Source organism: Balaenoptera ricei, chromosome 6, assembly GCF_028023285.1.
Source record: "Balaenoptera ricei isolate mBalRic1 chromosome 6, mBalRic1.hap2, whole genome shotgun sequence".
Classification (NCBI taxonomy): domain Eukaryota; kingdom Metazoa; phylum Chordata; class Mammalia; order Artiodactyla; family Balaenopteridae; genus Balaenoptera; species Balaenoptera ricei.
The window spans coordinates 70,043,053-70,068,312 of NC_082644.1; the positions used below are offsets into that span (position 1 = coordinate 70,043,053).

The 25,260-nt window shown below is 41.3% G+C and overlaps 1 protein-coding gene across 5 annotated transcripts in view; it reads right to left on the reverse strand.

The window, feature by feature from the left end:
• The window catches only part of SMARCA2 (SWI/SNF related, matrix associated, actin dependent regulator of chromatin, subfamily a, member 2), a 176,318-nt gene that overhangs the window by 64,585 nt on the left and 86,473 nt on the right, over positions 1 to 25,260 (reverse strand). For all 5 annotated transcript variants that reach the window (XM_059924827.1, XM_059924823.1, XM_059924825.1 and 2 more), the window contains exons 23-27: positions 23,098 to 23,264; positions 17,087 to 17,250; positions 10,447 to 10,674; positions 6,614 to 6,691; positions 1,737 to 1,955 (exon numbers count right to left, since the gene is read on the reverse strand). In XM_059924827.1, coding sequence (XP_059780810.1) covers positions 1,737 to 1,955; positions 6,614 to 6,691; positions 10,447 to 10,674; positions 17,087 to 17,250; positions 23,098 to 23,264 — 856 coding nt within the window. The remainder of the gene's footprint in view (positions 1 to 1,736; positions 1,956 to 6,613; positions 6,692 to 10,446; positions 10,675 to 17,086; positions 17,251 to 23,097; positions 23,265 to 25,260) is intronic.

Sequence of the window (25,260 nt, forward strand, 5' to 3'; positions counted from 1 at the left end):
ATGAAAAGAGAAAAAATGAGGTATTCTAATCTTGAAAACTTCCTAAGATTCATAATGTTATTTTTTGAAGAGCATTTGCCACTGATTATTGAAAAAATGAGAAATTCAGCTACCTTCTTGCCCAATAAACGAGATTATTTTGCTTGTAGTGTGTGGAGATTATACATATATAAAGACTGACTTTAGAATGTTGGCCTAGGTTGTTGTCTCATCTCCTGTAATATTCCAGGTATTTAAATTACTGCTTACATAAAAGAGAAAGGGAAAAGTGTTTTCCCAAGCTCATAAATGAATATTAAAGTAAACCCCTTCCCATTACAGAATGGATCTTAATTATACAACTACAACCTCACAACAGTGAAACAAAAGAAACCCATAAAACCGTATTCTGAGGCCACTGGAATATTTGGATGTGACAGTAAAACAGTCACAGAAAAGTTACATTTCATATGCCATTGCTCAACCATAAATATGAGCAATGCTTTCTTAGTCTCTTTCTTTTCAGGATACCACAGGCTCCAATCTTTTCGAAATTTAGGTCATCCCTCTCTCATCATACAACATCCTGAGTAAGTCACATCTCAAAGGGTGCCAAGACCTGTCCGCCTTTGATATCCAATCTCAAAATACTTCCCCCCATCGCTTTTTGACCCACCTACCTACTTACAGCCCGGGTCCTAAAATCCATGTTTTACAAAGCTTGCGAACTATATTCCCTTTCAATAAAATGAACAACTCACAAAACCAGCTTCTATTTTGTTTGGTTTTCACCCAACCACCCTTACAATTTCCAGCACGCATTTACCGGCGCTGCCTGGAGCGCACATCCCAGATTGTTCTGTCTATCTTGGTACTAAGTCTGCTCCCAATAACGGAAATTACGGCTAAACCTTCAAAGGGAAGATTCACACTGGCCTCAGCACTCACACACGTGGCTCCTAGGAGCATTTTGATATTTCTGTGCTCGAACAGCAGGAGATAACATTCCTCAGTCAAAATGAGAAACTGACATTTTCCAAAGCAGAGAAAACAAAACCCCTAAACTACAGAATACTGTTTCCAAGTGTCAGTGACCCGAGCCCCAGGCCCTAGTCTGCGCTGGCGATGGTCAGATCAGATTGAGCCGACATCGAGCCCCCAAGTGCATCAGTGCTCACTGATTCTGCTATTTCTAGCCAGCTGTGTGATCCTGCAGAATCACCTAACCTCTTGGGGCCTCAACTGCTTCGTCTGTAAAACCAAGAGAGTACAAAGGCACCTTCCAGCGCTAATGTTCTTTGGGTCTAGGAAATAACGCAGGTAGAAGAGGCCACTGTCCTGAACGCTCTCTCTGCGAGACTTGCAAAAGTGAAACTCCGATTAAAGACCACGAAATGAGGGGGGACAATTAAAAAGTCTTCTAAGGCCCTCTTCCACATTTTGATTCTAACTCCGAGAGAGTGAGGCATGACCAGGCAATCGGTCATAAAACATTAGTGGGTCTCGTAGCTCTCATAACCCTGTGTTTCCAAAGGCCAGTTCTGCTCTTGCAAAACAATTCTTCATCATCTTCCAAGGCCCTGCCTTGAAATGTAGAATGACTCCACTGTGAGAGCAGAATGACTTTATCCATGTTCCAGAGGCCCTTCCCCTTCTGTGGGCAACTGGTCCCTCTCAAAGGGTTCCAGCCTCAGGCCCCTGATTTCTCTGAGCCAACAACACTCCACGTAGCAAGAATTCGAGAAAGCCACACCTACCCTCAGCCACTGCTTCTCTGTGAGGGCGTCGCTGTAGTCCACGTCCCGGCGCTGGCGAGACCCCCTCCCGAAGATCTTCTCCTCCTCCTCTTCACACGTCAGCCGTTCCACCTCGGCGTCATCTTTAATAATCCAGGAGGGCAGCTCATCTTCCTCCATCAAGCGGGGCTTGCGTTTTGGGTTCCGGGCGTCTTCCCTCCGCCGGTCCATGTCCATGCGCTGGAGGGAGGAACGGAAGTGTCACCAAAGGGAAAGGGGATTCGGTACAGTGTAGACCTGCAGCACCTAAGTCTTCACAAGTCACCTCCTATGGCTGCAGGGTCCCCTTCAGCTTCTCCCATTGAGCCTCTGTATCCTGGCTGACTTGTTCTAGCTCAGCCCTCAGGCCCAAATCTCTTCCCTTCCCCTGTACCCATCTTTGAAATTTACTTATGCACTTAAAAAAATACTCTTTAAAAAATTCCTTTTCTTAGCCTATGCGGGTGCAAAAGCTTCCCCTTAAGTAATAGTGAGAAAATTCAAATTGGGGATGTATTTTAAAAATGATTACAGCAGAAATTGATTGAACATTGTAAATCAACTATACTGCAATAAAAAAAATGAGCCCTGGTGATACAACTCATTGCTGCACTGGCGTAGAAGTATTCTTCAAGCATATAAAAGAGAAAGTTCATTAAGAAAATTTCCTTTACCTCAATAGGGTTCATGCTTTTAATTAAACAACCAGGAAAAAAAAAAATCAGCCACCCCGTGTCACTATAAAATAGCCACCCTCGGTTGGACTCAGACATGTGGGCACATAACTGGTTTATTAATCAGTTGGCCATGAATGCATTGAATTTTTAGTGCAACCTGGGCTCTGGGAGAGGACTGTCCCTCAATTCTTTAGCTTTCGAAAAGCTTAGCTCTTATGAAAATATCATGCCACAGAGTGACAGACATCAAAGGTAATCTCATCTCAACTGATATAAGTGAAATGGCTTCTTTTCAACAGCCTTCAAACTGCGTATTTCCCCACCTCCTGCTTTCTTTTTTAAAAATCCAGTGCGCTAGTAAATAAATTAAGTGCCACATACTTGCCTTTAACCTATAACTAAACAATTTGATGGTTAAAAAAAAAAAAACCTCCACTGAATTGTTATATACATTAGTTATATGTATATATCACTGGCTAGACCATTTCTACAAGCGAACAGACCATTAACCATTAAATGATTTACCTTTTCCCTCTTTCTTCCTTCGGTTCTACCGTACTGAAACAGGGATTCAATATTAATTTTTTCTTAAGAGCTGAGAGTGGTAACAAAATGTAAATGAAATTTCTATTTAAATCCAAATTCGACCTCTAGAATCTATTTAAAGTTCAAAGTTCCTTAAACTATGCTTCAACATTTTTGGAAATCATTGTATTCCCGAGATGGGGTAGGCTTGGAGCATGGTGGAGTCCTATTGGTAGATAAATGTGGCCGTTCTGTTCTGTCATATGCTATAGTTAGCTGGAGAGGCTGCTCTTAATCCTGCCTTCTAATGCATATGCCTTCTAATGCTCTGGATTCAGAAATGGGATCCACCAAATCTTCGTAATTAGCACACAAAGGATGCCTTGTTAACAGCACAATCTAAACAGGGGCTTCTCAAGGTAATCTCCTAATAGTTATTACACAGAGATGACAAAATATTGCCACTTCCATATTTTGGTTATACGATTACCATTTCCTATACCGAGGACTTGTAAAATGACTTATGCCATGCATTAGTCCACAATTGAGAAAATAAATCTCTTCTAATACAAAAGAAAATAAATTGCACTTGCTTTTTGTTTTTTCTTTTAGGAAAGACCCAAAAAATTTTTTTGGTGCAATTTTTAATAAGCTTAAAGTTCTCATGATTGGATCTCTTCCCAGAGATTTCTGCTTGCAGAAGACCAGTACAAAATTTGATGTTGATATTCAACTAAGCCTAATTAATTATTCAGATACTACATGAATATGTTTGTCTTAAGACCCAATAACCTTATGCTAACAAGTACAATTACTTTTAAAAGTACTTGTTGCCTTTGTAGGGAGCAGAGCAGCTTGAAAGCTTCATGTTTGTATGTTAGCAAAATGTCTCAGATATGTATCTTGACCTGTCAAAGATCTCTTTTAGGTAGAATTCATAGGTAATCAGTATAAGAGATAACTTTCTGAAGTCACATTTTTTAGAAGGAGAAACAAGAAAAGTGTTCGAAAGAAAGGTTTTATTTTAAAGAGACTATCTGCTTAATGTGTGTTATTTAACTACAGTGCCTATGATATAAAATCAAATAATACGTCTGTATTAATTTTATATAGGGAGCTAACTTTCTGTTTTTTTAACAGTGGATAAAGAGTTTAAATATTCGAACTCCAAATCTGGCTCACATTCCATTCTTGTTTCTCACTACAGTTTTTAATCTGAGTGAACTGGCAAGGATTCAATTTGATTTCCTGCCCCCTGGTGGAGGTGCTAATGAATAGTGAATTGGCCAAAGGCAGCCGGCTGATTAGAAGATTTTAGAAAACCAACACAAAGCAAAGCAAACCAAAGCGAACTGAAAATCTGTATTATCCAAAAATGAGAAGCCAACCTTTAAGAAACAAGCACAACATTCACAAAATCAAAACGCCTACAGAGAAGTATTCCCTAACCAGGTTCACCTGTTCCAAGGCTGATATTCCCAAATTAAAAGAAGGCTGTGCCTTGGCCAGACATCCAATTTTTTTCCCTGAGGCTTTCAATTTCTACAAATACCCAGCCGGAAAGGCAGAAAAGAGAAGTACTCTTTTTCTCTTATTTCAGGACTGCTGATGGAAATCTCCATCTCTGGGCCTAATCTAATTTGTATAATGGCAGACAGCTTATCCTCTCCAAGGGCCTCAAGAGTATCTGAGGCTACAGCAGTGCTGAATTATTGCCAATCAGTGATCAGCCAAGGAAGCTGAGGGCCTCTTGCCTCGGTGTTCCCTAGTAATCTACATTTTAATAAGTTCCTCAAAGAGAGAAAAGATGTCTATTTCCTACGTGTATCGCTAATCTCCCCAAACGGAGAATCATCTATAAAGGTGGTGATCGGCAGTATGAGTTAAGAAATTTAGGTTTTATGAACACCCTATGTTGAACATGCTGGTAAAGTCGTTTTTCTGTCATTTCTCTTCAAAATGGCCTTAGCTGGGTAGGATGGTTCATTTAGGAGGGGGAGAAAAGTGCACATCCCAGGGTAGGACTTATTCCCATGGCTACCTGAAAGTTTCCAGAGAAAGAATTAAATGTCCTTTATCTTGAATCACTGTGTGTGTGCACAATCATTGTTCCCAAAAGTCACAAAACCACAAAAATAACGTAAAAGCCTCCATGCAGCTGGGGTTCCCTCCTCAGACTGCCTAGGCTAAAGAGGTGGAAATTGCAAACCCTGTGGGTCCTATTTGGCCCAGGGTCGTATTTTATTTGGCTTGACGTGTTAAATACTAATAAAAAACTGAATTTAGTTGCAAACATTTTGAAATCCGGAGGCTGAATATAAAAACCTCACTTTCTAGCTTCTCTTGAAAATTTGGAATTTCTGGCTACATGGGGCGTGCAGCTCTGTCCCCCCGAGACAAAGCAACTCCCATTCACCCTTCACCACCAGCCACACACCCCTGTCCACTTGCTTCATTCGTGCAAATCACCTGTCTGAGACCTGGGGGCTTCAAATTTGGGGCCTCTGATTTGGGGGTTCCGCAGCATTCGACCACCAGACTTAGAGTTCACATTTATTTACTCACTCCACGGTCGGGCTAAATGTTAGGAAGATCAAAATGACTGAAGGTACTGGGGGGAGCCTTGCAATGTTATACATCCTGACCTATGCTGACATCCTCACAAGGCCTGAAATTTTGCAAATGCCACCATTCATTCAATAAATATCTATTAAGCAACTACTATGTACCAGAAACTGTTCTGAGTGTTGCGCATACAGAGATAAATAAATAGCTATAGCAAATGCCTTAAGAACGCAGTCAAATATGACTTCTGAGGGCCTCCCTCACCAGCCAAGGGGGTTGCTCCCTTCCCTACTGACCTTGCGGCAGGCCACACACATAATCAAGTTCGGGGTTCAGCAAAATTGCAGATGACTACGTATCTTGGAACGTCAAGGTTGAAACCATGGATGTTAAAACGGTCAAATGTCAAGGTTCTTTTGCATCTGCTTTGTACCAGTGAAATGCAACCAGTTTTGATCTTTAAGTGAAGTCTACACCTTGATGCACATCTGGAAGGTTGCTTAAGCAGGCTCTCTTCAACAAGAAGAAGAGGCAGGACTATGTCATTTTAGTTGCTCTCCGCCCCCCTGCCGCGCCCCCAGGGAGCATATTTGTTTTGATGGCTAAGGAGACAGCTAGGGAACAGCTGTGAACTCTACCTAGAGGAGCAGGGCAGGTTTCCTGAAGGATGATGGCCAGGATTAGAAATGAGCTGGAAGTGGTGGGGGGGGGGTGTGTGTGTCTGTGGTAAGCTGTAGACCACATGGCCTGTCCTGAGGACGCAGCTGCTGCTCAGCCCTAGCCAAACGCTTCCATAGAGAGATGTGGGCCTGGTATTACTGCCCATGTTCAATTTTCACAAGAAGCCAGAAATCAGGATTCTTTCTGCGTTGGCAGCAGATTCGAAATTTAAAAAAAAAAAACATGGCATGGGCCAAACAAAATATGTCTGCAGGCTAAAGCCAGGCAGTTTGCAGGCTCTGAACTGAAGGAAAGGCCCAGGCTTCACAAATGAAATTTGGCCAGGGCACACAGGCCCCAGACATCTTGTGTTTAACAGAAAAGGAGGGAGAGGAATGAGGCATTTGTTTTCATGATTTTCTGTAACGTTACCATAAAAAGATCAAATTCCTCCTCTCGTCGAGCGATCATTTGGTTCAGAGTCTCATCGTCGGGTACTTCATCTTCTTCCTGGGGTTAAGACCAGAACAGAACAATTTAACAGGCTTCCGGAGAGAGGATAGACAACTGGGCTGAGGTACTGATAAGTAAGGTGAATCAGTCCTCCAGAACAGTGGGACCCCACTTCTCAAGCCAGAAAGACAACAGAAGGGTCACTGGGTATAGTACTTGCCATTATTATTTTGCAAGCGATTCAAACCATCTTCCCAGAGCAAAATCTGTTTAGGGAGGAAAGGTGGTGCACTCTCTAAGACATACTGGTTCTCTCGGGGCAGGGGTGTATCTTGATTCCCTTACTTTTAGAACAGGTTACTTAATGTCTCCCCGCCTCAGTGACCTCATCTGTAAACTGGGCGTGACATTTCCTTCACAGAGAAGATGTAGGATTTAAATAAGGAAATCCCCATGAGAAAGGGCCTAATATTAAGTCTTTAAATTCTGTTAACCTTATCCCCAACATAAATGCTTATTTTCAAAGCTTTACAAAGGACATGAGTATGTGAAACTTAGTGACAAGGCACCGAGCAAGACCATAAAAACCATATATATATATGTGTGTGTGTGTGTGTGTGTGTGTGTGTGAAATACATAGCCTTTAAAATATGTTTAATATGTATTTCGGTGGGCACTGTTATGCTAGTGTTAGAGCTGTGGTCACGACAACTCAAAAGGTGGCAATAACGAAACCTCCACAAAACTCTTCTTAATGAAAATAATTTAAATGAGGTAGAGAAAGCAACTACCTAAGGCCTCACATTTTCATTTTACAGTATGTTAGACCAACGCACCTTATGGCTCCGAAAATTCCTCAGAAACCAACAGTTCTCAAATTTTTTAGAAATGTTATGCTATAATTTTCACACTTAAAAAAAAAAAGATTCTAAAAGTTGGGCAGATACTACACAACTTACCGCCCAAAATTATTTTTATCATATGTTGAGTGAGCTTGTTAAAAATCAAATGGGGAGTTTCAGTGTATCAGCAGAGGGATGAAAGGGAAACCCAGAACTTCAAACATCTAATTTCCCAAATCATACGTTCAAAACAAGGCAACCTGTTCTAGAAAGGGTACGAGTGGCACAGCAGCTTAAATGAGATGACTCTGTCTGTTCTCAAGATAATGTCTTGCACACCGTGTCAGAAATGAATGCAATTCAATAAAGTAAAAACTGATGACTCAAGATAATAATTACTTGTGAAAAACTTTCTATGCTAGTTCATCTCTAGATGGAAGGCAATTTGTCTAAACACATTATTACATTTCATCTGACAAAGAAATAGACTAGCTGGGAGTGGGCTGAGACTTCAAGGTACAAAGAATTCGGTTAATGTATCCACTGGTGAAAAGATGTCCTGCTTTTGCCCACCCTATTCCTAGGGCCATGTTATCCCCTCATCACCTATACAGTGTGGGGTTGGGCTTCCCCCAAGCCCAAGATGAAAAGATGCTCTTGTAAACTGGCAAGAAGCCTGTCTACAGTGGCCTGGCCTTCACAGAGAACAAGTGGGCAATAAATCTTCCTGGGTTCCTTGTGCCCGAGTGCTCCATGGTCTGTCAACCATGGTGATTGATGGCTGTCGCTGATATTCAGGACCAGAGCCCTTGACTGCAGGCTATCAGTGTCCCCAAACATTTCCACATCAGGACACATGCAATCCAGAAAATGATAACATTTGTCTGACACACTGATAGCCTGGAAGGGGTGTGCGGCCCCAGCCAGGCTGCTCACAGCTGGAAGCAACCGGCGCCGGATTGCACTGCAGGCCTGCAAGGTTAGTAGACATTCGGTCCTGTCCAAAGTGTCCATAAGACATTTGGTTCACGCCAAAAGATTCTTGAAATTTGGTCCCATCCAAAACATCCATGAGTATATTTGGTCCCTGACAAGTGGTTTTGGACAGGATCAAACATCGAGGACCCTTTGGTGTGGACCAAATGTCTTATGGACCAAATGTCTTATGGATGCTTTGGACAGGACCAAATGTCCTGCGAGGGCCCTCAGGACTGGGAGGGATCAACATCTCCCTGAGGCTTAGGAAGGTTGGAAAGCTCCAGGCAACCCTACACTCCACCTAAACCAGGTTGGGGAGTATTTTCACAAGGCCTACACAAAACAAAATAAGCAAAAGCATCGTGGAGACTCCTGGCTGAGTATCAGCTCTGCCCACACCTGCTTTGTGACAGTATATATCACTCACCCTAGTATTTTATTTTTAAAATGTCCATGTGTGTAAACACCAACAAAAAAAATCACCTGAAACTCTGATTCTAAATTTGTATCAAATATTTCAATTTTGAGAATCAAACCTGTATCAAATATTCAACTTCCAGAATCAGACGTGGTAAATTATTTGAGATCAAAATTTTAAAAATATGCGTGAATGTATGAATGTATGTGCATATGCATTTTTCATCATTTTAGTGAAATCTAATAGATAACTAATCAAACGTATAAGACTGACAAGTGAAGAGGTATAACAGAAAAGTGCTCTTCAATGTGCAAAAAGATTCATTTCAGGATTACTTTAAATATCAAGAACTACTTCACATTTCCACTTATTTCAGAAAAAAAAAGGACATGAGATTTTTGAAAGAATTTGGTTTATAATTTATAGAAGACTTCAAAAACATCCTACTTAAGGCAAAATCAAACTACAGTTGACACTTGAACATCTGGGGTTAATCCATGTATATCTTACATGTAAATCGTAAATCGGCTGCCCGATTCCACAGTTCCTCTGTACCCATGGAGTCAACCAACTCCGGACCCATGTAGTGCTGTAGTACTTACTGTAGAAAAGCATCCACATGAAAGTGGACCCACACAGTTCAAATTGTGTTGTTTAAGGGTCAACTGTATATCTAATATACGCAGTGAAAATAGTATTCCACATGAATAGGTAAGATAAACCCATTCTTGCACTTACGAACATGGGCACACCAAACCAAATCTGTCCATCCCAAGCCAATTTTATGGTAAGGACTGGCACTGATATTTTGTACAGTTTTCTAGACTACATAAGAACTATGTCTTTTAATCTATTTCAAATCCATCTGGGGATGAAAATTTAGTATAGAATTACTAAGACTGGCAATCTAAAAAAATACAGCTACCCAAAGATCCCCTGAGAGAAACATAATCAATGCATTCTTCGAACAATGTTGGCAAGTAAAAAGAGATTTTTTTTTTTAGCCAATAATTTTCTCAGCCGTTGGTCAGTTCTTACAGGAGCATTTGGAGTAAAGGTTAAGGTCACTCTTTTCCAGTAAAAGTATGACTCAAAGAGCTAAAGACAGCTGTGAGGGCTTATCCTACAAACATACTGAAGTGCTGTGATCCCTGACCGAAAGGCAAGAGAGACAAAGGGCTCTGAAGGATGGAGAAAGAAAAGGCAAGGAGGGACCCTTCCAGCTTTGTGTTGTCTCATCTAGCAATTTTGTTCCTGCAAGTGGCCTCTCTGCGGTTCTGCATCTGCCCTACAGAGGGCAGCACTTACAGTACAATCAAGCACGCAGGCTGCACCTCCCGGCAGAAACCAGGAAAGCATTCGATGGCCAAGCCTTCAGGTCCCTCTAGCAACTGCTTTTAAGACACTCGTTTGGATGTTTCACAGGCTTTTTGTGCTTGGGGTGTAACAAAGCAGCTAATTCATTCATTTTAATTCACGCCAGCCCAGGAAATTCTTTAAAGAACAAAGAGGTTCTTCTCAATCCTTGCAAGACACAAGATCACTGATTTCATAGACTTGGCTTTCTGGGATACCTCATTTTCCTCTTCGTGCTCCAGTATGGCTTGCAGGAATGCTCTCCGCTCGTGGCTTGAAGACTTCTGATCAAACATGCCTGCCTGGATCACTTTCTGATCCACATTCAGCTTGTACTTTGCGGCTGCGAGGATCTTTTCCTCCACACTATTCACGGTGCAGAGTCTCAGCACGCGGACCTCGTTCTGCTGGCCGATGCGGTGAGCGCGGTCTTGTGCTTGCAGGTCCTGTTTGAGAAAACCACATGTTTGAGGGCCACTGTGCCTGGATTAGCCTAGCAGACAGGTCACCCACCCAAGAGGGAACTATGGAAGCATTATTTAACCCACCTTTACTAATGCAAGATTCTGCTTACATTTTCAAAATATACAAGCTACCTTCTTTGGAAAATTCAAGGTCATTCCTAGTTGAGGGAAACTGGGTTCAAATTAGCCAACTGAAATACATCTCAGGTTTTGAAATCCAGGTCTCAAGATGTGTGTGTGTGTGTGTGTGTGTGTGTGTGTGTGTGTGTGTTTAATCTGTCCCTAGGTTCACCATCAGATTTGTCCCTAACTAAAAAAATAAATAAATAAATAAAAATAAATTTTGTGTCAGAATTATGACCTGGATATCAACTACAACTAAGCCTAAGTTGCAAGGTTAAAGGCAGGCGTTAAAGATGATTTTTAAGACATTGCTGAATTATACACACATACATTATACACATAAACACACACTGTTCATACAATGATTGCCCTTGTAGCAAATTTCCTGGGATCTAATTCCATCAAAGACTCAATCTTTAGTTTGGGGAATGAAAAGGATTGCTAGTGGAGTAGTAAAGTGGACAACTCTGGGGGGGATAGAAATTTAGCACTATATATCAAAAGTGTTGAAACTGGGTATGGCCCCTGACTCAGAAACTTCACTTCTTGGCAAGGTATCCTACGGGAATAATCATGGATATGCACAAAGACTTACAGTAAGGATGCACCTCTCGGCATTATATATTATTTATAATGGTTTTTTAAAAAAGCAGAATTAAGTCAACATTCAATAATAACAGATTGGTTAAATAAATTACAGTTTTTTACTTTATGTATATACAACATAGTACATTAAAAATTATACTCTCATTAAGAAAACTTAATGACACATCATAAAGCTATAATAAGTGAAAACTACAAGTTATATATGAGTATGTACGTTATGATCTTATGTGCATAAATTTATCTATACCAAGAAAAGGCAGGAAGGACAAATACCAAGAAGCTAATAATGTTTATATCTTTAGGTATTAAGATTATAGGTGTTGGGCTTCCCTGGTGGCGCAGTGGTTGAGAATCTGCCTGCCAATGCAGGGGACACGGGTTCAAGTCCTGGTCTGGGAAGATCCCACATGCCGCGGAGCAACTGGGCCCGTGAGCCACAATTACTGAGCCTACACATCTGGAGCCTGTGCTCCGCAACGGGAGAGGCCGCGATAGTTAAGAGGCCTGCGCACCGCGATGAAGAGCGGCCCCTGCTTGCCACAACTAGAGAAAGCCCTCGCACAGAAACGAAGACCCAACACAGCCATAAATAAATAAATTAATAATTGGGGAAAAAAAAAAAAGATTATAGGTGTTATTAAATTTTCTTCATTTTACTTTCATGTGGTTTGGCAATTTGTTTCTGCTTTGAATGTATACTACTCTTATAATAAAAAAAATAAGGTTTTAATGAAATCTTTAAATAAAAACTGTCATAAAGCTATGAAGTAGAGTTACCTAATCTTAAGGCTATGCCATAAAAACTTCTTGGTACATCATTTTTGTTCATTCTGGTCCAGGTGATGATCTCTCCAATGCTAATTAGCTGTTTCCACGTGTCCCCCATTAGACCCGTGTACATCTTTAGGGCAAAGGTCTGTCCCCTGTGTCCTGCATCCCTGGCACCCTCTTTTGCACAGAGCTGATACCCTGCTACAGCTGTAAGCCCATCGTCTTGACCAGGTGAGTTTCTTGGTCACCTAGACAGCACAAGCAGACAACAGGCCGAAGTCTGCCCAGGAGACCTGTCTGTGCTGCAGGGACCTTTACAATTAAATGACTAAGTAGGCAAAAGCTTTTCCTCAGAAGATATTTGAAGAAGTGACTATAAATATGGGAGAGCTGAACCATGAATACAGCTGGGACTCATCCAAAGAGGGGGTGGGGTGGGTGGCGGCGTGGAAACCCTAAACTTCATTTTCTTTTCGAGCCCTGAGCTCAGTCATCTCTCTCCACACATCTTCCCCAGAATGGCTGAGCAGTGGCCACACTGGCAAGTTCTGTGTCATCAACCTCCTGATTATTTCCTAGAAAAGGGGTCACACACTGCTTCCAGAATGGGCCCGGTGGTAAACAAGTCCAGGCTATCTTGGCCAAGAGCAAACACTGAGCGACTGTTCTCACCAAGAGGCTGATAATCGTTTTTCTTTGTTTTTCAATTTACATTTTTATACTTTTAAATGTGAGAACCATTCTTTGCTTGCAGGTGGTCCACACTCAGGTTGCGGGCCAGACTCAGCCCGGGGTTGCAGTTTGCTGCCCCTGTCCTAGAAGATGCTGATAACCCACAAAACACTAAGGTACAGGTGGCGGCAGAATATGCTGGGTGAGGAAGTAGAGGGCATGGACCATCTACCAACAGGGTAACAAGCTCTTGAACCCTTGGGTGCTTACAGCAATTAGTTTTTTGGTTTTTTTTGGTGGTGGTGGCAGCAGTGGTGTTTTTTTGGTATGTTTAAGATGATCTATCTAGGGACTTCCCTGGTGGTCCAGTGGTAAAGAATCTGCCTTCCAATGCAGGGGACGCGGGTTCAACCCCTGGTTGGGGAAATACGATCCCACGTGCCGCGGGGCAACTAAGCCTACGCACCACAACTACTGAACTCGTGCGCCTCAACGAGAGAGCCTGCGTGCAGCAAACTACAGAGCCCGCGTGCTCTGGACCCCGCGTGCCACAACTAGAGGGAGAAAACCCGCACGCCACAACTAGAGTGAAGCCCGTGGGCCACAACGAAAGATCTCTCATGCCTCAACAAAGGATCCCGCGGGCCGCAACTAAGACCCGACACAGCCAAAATAAACAAACAAACAAGCAAACCCAAAAAACAAAACAAAAAAACCTTAATGTAAGATGATCTATCTATTTGAAAAATAGCAAAAATGACTATTTCTAGGCTGAAGAAGTTTACGCAAGGTAAGCCTGTGGGCCCTTAAGCCAAAAATAGGGGGGAGGTATTACGACAAAGAAAGAAGCGTTGTAATCATTGAATGGATTATTCACCCATTCTGAGGTCTCAGTGGTCTGAAAGCCCATCATACTGATTTAGGTATGATTATAGCTGAAGACAAGAACACAGCCTGAGAAAAGGGCCTCCAAAGTAACTGTGTGGTTGATCATTCTGTGATAACGACACAGCTCCAGCTTCATGGGTTAAAATGAAGAAAATAAAGAGCCAACCCATGTTTCTCATAACAGTTTGGGAATGAGAGTCCTGATCATCCCGAGGGGTTTTAGTGCTAATTCTACATTCATATGTTCTATCTTTGACTTTAGCAGTGACCTCCAGTTAGCAACTTTAAGGCCTGTATCTTCAATCTGTCAACCTATGTCAAATAAACCCTATTTCATCCATGTGCGTTAATTTTGATTCAACATAATAAAGAATAATTACAGAAAAAGAAATTTTCAACGCATGCTGAAGCCAAGATGGTAAAAAGAACCCTACAACTTTTACTTGGGGGCAACATTTATGCAGGAGTACAGGGTAGAAAGAGCTCAAAGCCAGGATTCAAACCTAAACCCAGACAGACATGGCTGTGAATCCTGGCTGTGTTTCTGGGCAAGTTAATACTGACGGGTTTCCTTATGTGTAAAATACTTTGAGGATTACCTGAAATGAGGTATGCAAAGTGCCTCATGGCATCTGGTAGAGTCGTCGCTTAATAATAGTTAGTTCTCCTACCTTTTAAATGAAAAATCAGTGTTCATTTTTATCAGTCTGAGATCACTTATTTCCAAAAATGAAAAAAAAAATTTGCCCAAACTAATGGCCATGTTTAAGTGACAGGCATGAAAAAATCTGGTCAGTCTAGATGACCATATCAGGTGGAAGTGAATCCACCTATGGCAGATATATATATACCTGCAGAAATATATGGCCCAGTGTGAGGAATTTATGGTAAATTAGACCAGAGGAAATGTGGGGTTCGGTGTTTTATTGCCTAAATTTTAGGTAACATGCAGTGAAAAGTGAACTGTTGGGTATGCATGTAATTAACTTTGATTCTAGAGTTCTGCTTTCACCTACTGGTCATAAAAGTGTATGTGTATGAGAGAAAGAGAGACAGACAGACAGACAGACAGAGACAGGGAAGCAGAGAGAGACAGAGAGAGACGCATAGATGTTCCAGCATCCTTTCTCATGGTAAACTAGCATTTCCAGAAGCAGCGATTTCCTTGGTCTCTTAGCATCAGCACTGTACCAATGAAGGTGAACAACTGAGACACCACAGAAATGTTTACCTCAGAAGATAAAATCTAGTGAACTCACCATTCACCTATACACAGGTTACTGTTTCTCAATGAAGATTTAGGCAGCAGCAAGGAGGGTAATCTAAACATCCAACCTCATTGAGCTTCCCGGGAGGAGGGGAATCACACATTCCTCCCCTAGATACCCAGCCTAGCTCAGGGCCTGTGGCATAACAACCCCTCAGTAAATGTTTGTGGAACAGACACTGAATCACCATGGCAAAAGGAAAACTGCAGGTCTCTCATAGGAATATGAATTCTACCTGGGCTTTGGAATGCAATGTGGGACATAAAAATATATAAGGTATGTAAAAATATTTCCTGCAGACTGGTATACTTTATGCTGGTCGCCTGCAACCCTTTTCAAGGTCAGAACATTTCAATAGGAACTCGACTTTAATGTCTTCGCCTAGAGAGAATGACTGGTTGCACATGCAGTGGTCACTGCTGGTGGACACCCAAAGGTTTGGAACCACCACTTTATTCTTTAAATCAGGGCTCCCCAGCTATGTGAGAAAACCTGCATCTGAATCTCCTGGGAGCTTGTGCATAGAAAGGTCTACACAGCCTATAGACGTGAGAAGACCCTACAAAATTAAGGGCAGGGTGACAGGGAATGAGAAGCAGGCATGGCTGTGCTTTAAAAGCTCCCTCATAATTCTAATGTACCCCTGAATCCCACTTCCTGCCAAAAACGACTTCTGTAAGCCTCTTCCATCCAATCTTCACAACAACCTAGTGAGACGGTATGATTCTGCATATTTACAGTCGAGGAGACCAACGTACAGGGAGGAGCCCAGGTTAAGCTGATGTAGAATTCACCTTCCTATGTGAGAGCTGCAGTTCTCCTTTTTACTATTTTGAATCCACATTTGTTCCAATGTGAATCTCATCCTCACGAATATCATTCCACCCAATACCTTACAGGCAGCTGTAGTACTACCTCCCAGACTAATGTAAGGAAACTGTGCCACAAGGGGCTTATTCTGTTTGTTTGTTTGTTTGTTTTTTAATAATCAAAGTACTCCTTTAAAAGGATAAACTCTTAAACTTACCCGCCTAAGAGGACTTAGTAGTAGATGCTCCACAGCATATTTTTTTCTAGGCATTTTTAAAAACTGAAGTATTTACAACGTTTCAGGTGTACAGAATAGAATATTTTTTGGTGATGATTTTAAATAAAACACACAGAATAAAAGACTACCTAGGGGCTTCCCTGGTGGCGCAGTGGTTGAGAATTTGCCTGCCAATGCAGGGGACACTGGTTCGAGCCCTGGTCTGGGAAGATCCCACATGCCGCGGAGCAACTGGGCCCGTGAGCCACAACTACTGAGCCTGAGCGTCTGGAGCCTCTGCTCCGCAACAAGAGAGGCCGCGATAGTGAGAGGCCCGCGCACCGCGATGAAGAGTGGCCCCCGCTTGCCGCAACTGGAGAAAGCCCTCGCATAGAAACAAAGACCCAACACAGCCAAAAATAAAAATAATAAATAAATAATAAATAAAAAATTAAAAAAAAAAAAAAAAAAAAGACTACCTAATATATACAAATCGTTTGACCTTGGGGAAGTTACATAAAGCTTCCTGGGACTCATTTTCCTTGACTGTAAAGATGCAAAGAGTAATATTAACAAACTCACAGGGATGCTGTGAAAACTGAATGAAGCAATGACCAAAAAGAGGCTGGCATAGAGTGAGGATCCGATAAATGTTAGCTGTTTTTTGTTGTTTTTATCTTGGAACATTTTTGATTTATCCTTAACCAAATATGCTTTGCTCAGCGGCAATCCCAGGAGATGGGGTAGGGGGGTGGGGGGTGGTGGTTTAAAACTAGGCAGAAACTTGAGTCTTTGTCCCCCAAACTTGAACTCTTCCAAGGTACACCAAAGGCGTGTGTAAGAGATCTCAATATCTATGTTCCAAGGGAGATAAGGAAACAGCCATAATAATGTGCTGGGCTATTTTCCCTTTGAGGAAATGGCCCACTCGTTTAGCAATGTGCTCTGCCCCATAAATGTATATGAGGGAGGGAACTGCTAGTCTTTCAGTTCCTCTCCAGAAGGGAGGCCTGGGCCCCCAAGTCAGAGACATGCACACCTGATGGGGATTCCAGTCGCTGTCAAAGATGACCACGGTATCAGCTGCCTGGAGATTTAAGCCCAGGCCTCCAGCTCTTGTGCTCAGCAAGAAAATGAAATACTGGGACCCAGGTTCGTTGAATTTCTTCAGCAAAGCAGCACGATCTTCAGACTTGGTGGTGCCTGAGGGGATAAGAAAAATAAATTTGACAATTAACTCCTGTCTGAAAATGGCACAGAGCTAGACAAAAAGGCCTGCTTCCTTCAGAAACAGACTCAGAATCCTCTTAGTATTGGTGAGGAAATCCCCTAAGGTTTTTGCACTTTTGAAAGGAACTTTGAACATCTTGCAATTAAAAAAAAAAAATTAAAAAAATAGAGAGATAGTAAGAGACTTTTCTCTAATTAAGAAGGAATACTCTGTCTACTACTCATTGTTCCAAAATGTTGAAAAGAGTTTAAACATTCTGACTGGGCATCTGTGAAACTTACATATCCTATAACATTCTTAGGTTAACCTAAAACTTGGTGGAAACATTTTCTGAATTTATTTTTATGCTTGAAAACACCAAATAACACACACACACACACACACGTGCCTAAAAGGATGATTATAATGGCTTAAAGCTACTTTGCCAATAGGCTTTAGAGTGAGGACTTGTTCATGCCCAAGAGAACGGAAACAAAAGTAAATCTATTTCTACTATATTTTACCATTCAGATGGCTACCGAGCGTGATCTGGCTGGTAAAAACATAAAATGTGAATGGAATATTTTTATCCTTGTTAGCAAGACTTGAAGCCAAAATAACTCAAAAAAAAAAAAAAAAAAAAGGAATCTCTCAGTTGGTTTCTCATGTTGACATTCTGCTCTGCTGAGTTATAAACTATAACCATACAAAGCAGCATGTAATACACCTGGCGATGGCTCACCCCATGGTGTCTGATGAGACTCCAAAATAGTGAATAAGCAGAGAGTATGAAACCCCAGAGAATGGTACTCACTTTTAGGGCACCAAGGTACCCAGACTTGCATCCCAAATCAGCCCCTCAATCACATACAATGTATTTGTAATGTATTTACCTGGCCATTTCATGAACTGCATTGTGGAAAGGAAAAAAACCTACCATATTCCATCTGAATATATTTCACCAGAAAAGTGTAGCTGCAGAGTTTTGAAAAAGGTCTTAGGCTGTTGGGACATATATATGTATGTTACATGATAGTCCCTAATCGCCTGCTGTACAAATATTATTTCTACATGGTGTTCTTTTTTTAACGATGAAAATATACCGGCAATTTATTTCAGAGGATTAAAACATCTAAGTGACTCCAGCTAATGGAATCGAGTTACTGTGGAGGTTCAAGTTCCCAAACATGGGGAGATCTGTTTTTCATATTAATAAAAATAGTAAGTACCCTCCTGAGGAGGGAAAAAGAACATTCCTGAATATAGCAAACAGGGATTAGAAACAAGGGGCTTTGGGAGTCCCCATTCAATGAAGCCATGTTCTTTAGAGCTCATTCTACTTTCCAAATCAGACTCCAAGTTTTGCAACCTGCTCAAATCCTGCAATGATGAATTGTAAGAATTTAGATTTGCGGGGTGGAACATGAAATGTGTTTTGTTAAACGAGGTTTCAAACACGTGGTGCCTTTTTTTCCTCTTACTTTCAGAATTGGCTTTCTGAGATCACGATGAACTATCTGTTCATGATGCTAACGGAAGACACGTTCTGGTCTATCATGAAACCATTTTGCTACATCATTTGCCCAGGTGCAATGATTTTTTAAAAAAATTACTCACATAGATTACTGGTTCACATATTTACCCTCTGCCTTAAGGTGAAGGAAAAGCCAAAGAAACCAAAAAAAAAAAAAAAAAAAAAAAACCAGCAAACACTTCCAAAATGGGGAAAGAAGGAGTTCCCAGAGATAATGGTACAATCGTCCCTTTGTACCTATGGGTTGTGCATCATCCAGGGGTTCAACCAACAGTGGATCAAAAGTATTCCAAATTAAAAAAATTTGGATCAAAAGTACTCCGAATTCCAAATTAAGAATTCCAGAAAGTTCCAAAAAAGCATAATTTGAATTTGCCAAGCACCAGCAACTATTTACATAGCCTTTACATTGTATTAGGTATCATAAGTATTTCTGATGTATCTGTGGGGAGGAAGGTGATCTCCGCGTCTTACTCTTCCACCATCTTCTCCTCTCTAGGTATCATAAGTAATCTAGAGATGATTTAAAGTACATGCGAGGATGTGCATAGATTATATGGCAAATACTACACTGGTATTTTTGCTTGTTTGTTTGTTTTTTTAATTTTTGGCCATACTGCATGGCATGTGGAATCTTAGTTCCCTGACCAGGGATCAAACCTGCGCCCCGTGCATTGGAAGGCAGAGCCTTAACTACGGGACCGCCGGGGAGGTCCCACTACACTGTTTTATATTAGGGGCTTGAGCACCTGCAGATTCTGGTATTTGTGGGGTTCCTGGAACCAAGCCCCAACCTTGGATACTGAGGGACGAGGGACCAACTGTATCTATTTTCTGACATCAGGGTACAAAAACTGTGCATCTATATACTCTGAGGGTAGAAGTTCACTTTTGATCCACTGAACTGAAAAATAATCAGTTAACAATCACATGCATTAAGATATAAATAAAACTAATTAGTGGATATGCCTACTTGGGATGAAATAACCCTAAATGAAAAATAAAGCACTGAAAAACAAAAGGGATATCAAAATTATCTGGTCAAAAGAGTTTTTAGGCCCTATGCTAGACACCTCAAGCAAACAGATGGACCATATTATCTGGTGTATATTTAAATCGTATATGTAGCTTGGAACTTGACAAATTCAAGCCAGGAAAAAATATGATTGAATCACTTTTCATGCAAAGCTATGGCATTTCTCATTACAAGGTTCAGAATTTGCTGGATTACCATTTCCATTAGTCAAAGGTTCTCCAAGCCAAGATCTCTGCTGTTCATCAGCAATCTTTGGGACACTGCTCAAGGAGAGTCAAACTACCGTGTCAGGGTTTAGCCCCAGCCAAAGAAATGCTGTTTGTAGGTGGGCACAGGATTTAAAGTGTATCAAGTCCACGTTCTTATAGGCTTTAATGTAGAACATAACCAAGCATACAATTAATAGTAAGGGCAACTGTGTTGAAAACTGCAGATTTTGCCAGAAGGAGCACACTGCCTGGCTTTCATGATTACTCACTTTAACTTAGTTTCATCTGCTTTTGGAAAATGTTGTCTTCTGGGATGTAACTTCATCACTTGCTCTCACTCAAAAATCATTTCCAGTGAAAACAAAGACTATAATGGAATCGTAGTTAAATCTATTCATGCAACCATAATCTCTGCAGAAAAAAATCTACTTAACTGTCATCAAATTTTTTTCCCCCTGAGGTCAAAAATCTGGGACATCAAATTCAGCAATGAAAATCTGAAGTCATTTTAACAACTGGGTTAAGGGGGTATAGTCGGAGGGTGGTACAGCTGGCAGTGTGTGTACCGATTTATCCATGTGTATGTCGACTATTTGCCATCAATTCTCTCTAACCCCAGAACAAATGGCTGCTGTTTCTTCCAGGTAGAAGCCCATGAAGCCTTCTCAATGACATCTGTAACACTTAACGGAACTTGCTTACTTGCCTCCTCCAACTTAATGGTAAGGCCTTTGATGGTAGGATCAGTGAGTAGCACATTCTCTTGAAATGGCCTGGTCATTTTCAATCAACCAACTTACAATTTTTGAATTCAGTTCAAAATCAGTCTTCAAATGTCTCTAGGAAAGCAACCTGCATTTTCAGAGATGGAATAAATCTTGCTGGATTTGCTAAAACTGATTCTAAACTAATTTCGAATCAGAGACATCTAAGTTAGAACTTGAGCTCACCATTTGCTTCATGTGTAACCTATGGCAAGTTAACTCATCTCTCTACACCTCTGTTTTCACATCTGTTAAATGGGATCATATTCATACCTGGTAAGAAGGGGATAACAGAAGCTTGTTTGTTGAGAAAATTAAATTAATAATGCACATCAAGTGCTTAGCCTGGCATCCCACATGTAGTAGGTCTTCCATAAACATTAGCTTTTATGACTATTATGATTAATAACAATACAGCAACCAACAGAATATTAAAGATACTCTCTCGGGGCTTCCCTGGTGGCACAGTGGTTAAGAATCCGCCTGCTAATGCAGGGGACACGGGGTCGAGCCCTGCTCTGGGAAGATCCCACATGCCTCGGAGCAACTAAGCCTGTGCACCACAACTACTGAGCCTGCGCTCTAGAGCTCACGAGCCACAACTACTGAAGCCCGGGCGCCTAGAGTCTGAGCTCTACAACAAAAGAAGCCACCGCAATGAGAAGCCCGAGCACCGCAACGAAGAGTAACCCGCGCTTGCCGCAACTAGAGAAAGCCTGCACGCAGCAACGAAGACCCAATGCAGCCAAAACATTTTTAAAAATTAAATAAAAATAAAGACACTCTCCCAAGCTGGTAAGAACACATTAGTGAGATTTGTTTCAAGGAAATCACTTCTTGCCAGTTTCCCAGACTCGAACATTCCAAGGTCACAGTCCCAAGAGAGCTGAGATTCCAAACGAAATGCCACAGGGTAGTAAACAACAGTTCTACAAGACACCTGTGGGGGGCTGTACATCCAGGGAAAATAGAGCTGGCTGCCGCCCAGCGCCCCCACCCCACTCACTCAAGCAGCAGTGAAGGAGGGCTTGCCTTTCAAAGGAAGAATGCTGACGGAAGGCTGAACTTACCCCTCACAGAGAGGGAGGAACCAATGCATCAGATCAGAAGATGAAACACAAGGCAGATTTGCCAAAAGACAGACTGTAGTTGATGTAACTGTGTCATGAATTCGGAATTAACATTGACTTAACCATTCCTCTGTTTTCAGTGACTTTAAGGAGGAGAGGCAAAAAGATTTAAAAAAAATCAAGTCTGTCAGAGGTATAATTAATTTAAAAGTTAATAAGGCCCTAAGAGGTACACCATATAGAGAATTCACTTAAAAACTCAAGTAAGAGAACATATGGCAGGTCCGAGGTTGGTAAATATCCAGTTATATCCAATTCATGGCAAAAGGGGGAGAAAATGTTGGATTGAAAATAAAACAACACCTTTTAATGGAACATAAACTTTAAATTTCCCATTTGATGATAACTTGAATATTGCGTTGGATAAAAATTGGTATTAGTAACACCGTGCAGGAATTCAACACCAGCCTGCCTGTAAATCAGCTCCTATTCCTACTTAACAACTCTTTGAAAATGTTACCCCCTGTCACAGTATGAAAATTTTGATATCTTTAATCTCCAAAATGCTAGATCTGCCATCGAAATCATATAGCAATTTAGGAAGTATCCCTAAATTCGTATTTTCTTCCATTCTTATTTTCTGACTAATTTTTTAAGGACATGGTATTTAAATTTCACTCTTAAAATCAGGCCAATATTCTACACAGTTTGCAAAATCCAGGCAACAGTGAAGCCCTATCTCTTAACGTAGCATGTAGATATGTTCTATTTAGAAAAAGAGAGAAGCTTCAACGATAGATATAATCTTAAATGAACTACAACAGTGTCACTGAAGAAAGGAGTCATAGCCTTTATCCCCTTAAAATATGCCTTCACAGAGAAAGCTAAAGGCTTATCAAAATATTCTATATGGTGCACAGGTAACAGACAAGCCTAAGGGCAAGGAGAGTTTTAAATTTTAGTTTAGTTTGGTTTATTTTAATTGTGGTACTTATAAGTGATTCTAAGTCCATTTGTATTGGTTTGTATGTGGGATAAACAGCAGCACAAATAATTTCAGCTTATTTTAAGCTGGAGGATATAAAGAGAAGCTGCACCCCACCCTGCTAGTTAATTCTTCAAGAAATTTAGCCCTCCTTTTGGCTGAGATTGGAATTGGATCTGAGTGCCCATTATCCCTGCACTCTGGGTTGTGTGGCTTCAGAGCCTAATTCCTTACACACTTACCATCAAGGCGCAGGTAAAGGAAGTTCCGAAAAGCAAAGTAATCCTCCATGATGGTCATGAGAGACGTCATCTGGCAGAAAAGCAGCACGCGGTGATTAGTCGCTCTCAATTTTGGCAGAATACGATCAAGTAGCTCAAACTTTCCTGAGGCCCGATACAGCTCAGCCCTGAACCCAAAAATGCAAAACAAGAAGACAGTATTACTGCTGTCTTCTTGAAGGATCCAGTAGAGCTTTGCTTTTCATATAGTGCCTTGTGCATAGTAAACATTCAATAAATAACTACAGAATGAATGAATGGATCAATGAATGAGTGAATGAGTATCCACTCCAAAGCAACTGAGACTATGGCATGGAAGAAATAAAATATATTTCTAGAAAACCCATAAAAAGTATATTATATACTCTAGGTATGATGACAGTTTCTAGAAAGAAAAGGAAACCTAATACTCTGACTCTCTCCCTCTGTCTTTCCTACACATGCATATATGTATATGTTGTCATTTCCTTAAATCCCTACTTATTAAGTACATAAAATTATTAATTTAGGGCACTTAAGATTCATTGAAATGCTTACTGAGCACCTACTATGTGCCAAGCACACTGCTGGGCATGTGTATAAGCAAAATAGAATCCCTGCCTTCCAAATGGGTAATTAACAACTTGTGATAAGTCCTAAAAAGAAAAATAGCAAGTTGCTATGAGCGATCATAGCAACATGTGACATCTTCTTTACATTAGAGCAGTGCTTGGCCAAACATCAGCCCCTGGACAGCTGTCTGTTTTTGTGAATAAAGTTTTATTGGAACACAGCCAGGCTCACTCATTTCTGTTTGCCTATGGCCTGCTTTCAAGCTACCATGGCAAAGTTGAGCAGGTGCGACAGAGACTTTTTGCCCAGCAAAGGTGAAAACATTTGAGATTTGGCCCTTTGCAGAAAAGAATTTGGCAGCCACTGGTTTAGAGCATCAAAGGTGACCCGCTAAAGAGCTAACAGTTTAGCTAAAACCTGAAATAAAGAGCAAAAGGCAGCCAGGTGAAAAAGGTGGGCCTAGGAGTGGAGAGGAGGAGATTCCAGGAAGTGGAAAGAGTATGTGCAAAGGCCCTGAGGAGTAAAAGAGCCTGGTGAGTCTAAAGAATGGAAAAAATGGTGTGTGTGGCTTAAGCTTAAGTCGGGGGTGGGGGGTGTGCAGAGGGGGATGTTGGGCGACGAGAGCAGAGATGAAGAGGGTGGGAGGGGGGACAGATCCTGTAGGGCTCTATTAGTTTTAGTTTTAAGTGCAACAGAAAGCCAATGATGGGTTTTAAACAGGGGGGTGACGAGATATGACACCTTTTTAAAAGATCACCATGTACACTGTGAAGAATGGATTGGGGAGGGGACACAATCCTGGCTTACATAGAAATTCACATTAAAAAATACGATGATAGAGTGCTGTCATATAGAGAAGAATGTTAGTGAGTTAAAGTAGAGCTTTTCTCCTCCACAAGAAACCACTCTCCTCTTTATCAACAGGGATGTGTCATATTATTAAAACTTAGTTGTAGGGGTGATGTTGTTGGGAAAACTCCGCAGTGCATGTGCAGTCTAGTCTATAATACTGAAACGTATCATTGGTAGTTGATTTTATGACACATAGAACAGACATTTTCCAGTGTAAGTCTTCCCAACATCCATCCCCTATTCTGAGAACTGTCCTCCAAACACCCCCTGAGGCCATGTTTTCAATATGCAACCCTGGCCAACCTGATGGCACCAGGAGTGAACAAAGGACCGAGAGAAAAGGAGAAAAGGAGAGACAAAGGAGAGCCTGGTGGCATTGGTTTGGATGGCTTCCAATTCCTGGAGCTTAGTCCAGCAACACAGTCTGCCCTTGGGATCCAAGAATTGACCTCTTTATCCTAACAATAAAAATTTCCCTGGTACCACACAAGCAAAACAGAGACTTTCTATTAATGCAACATTCTGTTTTGTTGTGTTGCAGGCATGCATCTCTTCAATGTCCACTGCTAATGAAAAGTTATTTCTTATACAGACCATAGGCTAACAAATTACTGTCAAGGTGTATGTATGTATAGCAGATGAGACATTTTCCTCTCATACGCGTTAATGTTAAATATAAACTTGAGACTTCATATGGTAAATTCGCTTTGAGCTCAAGCT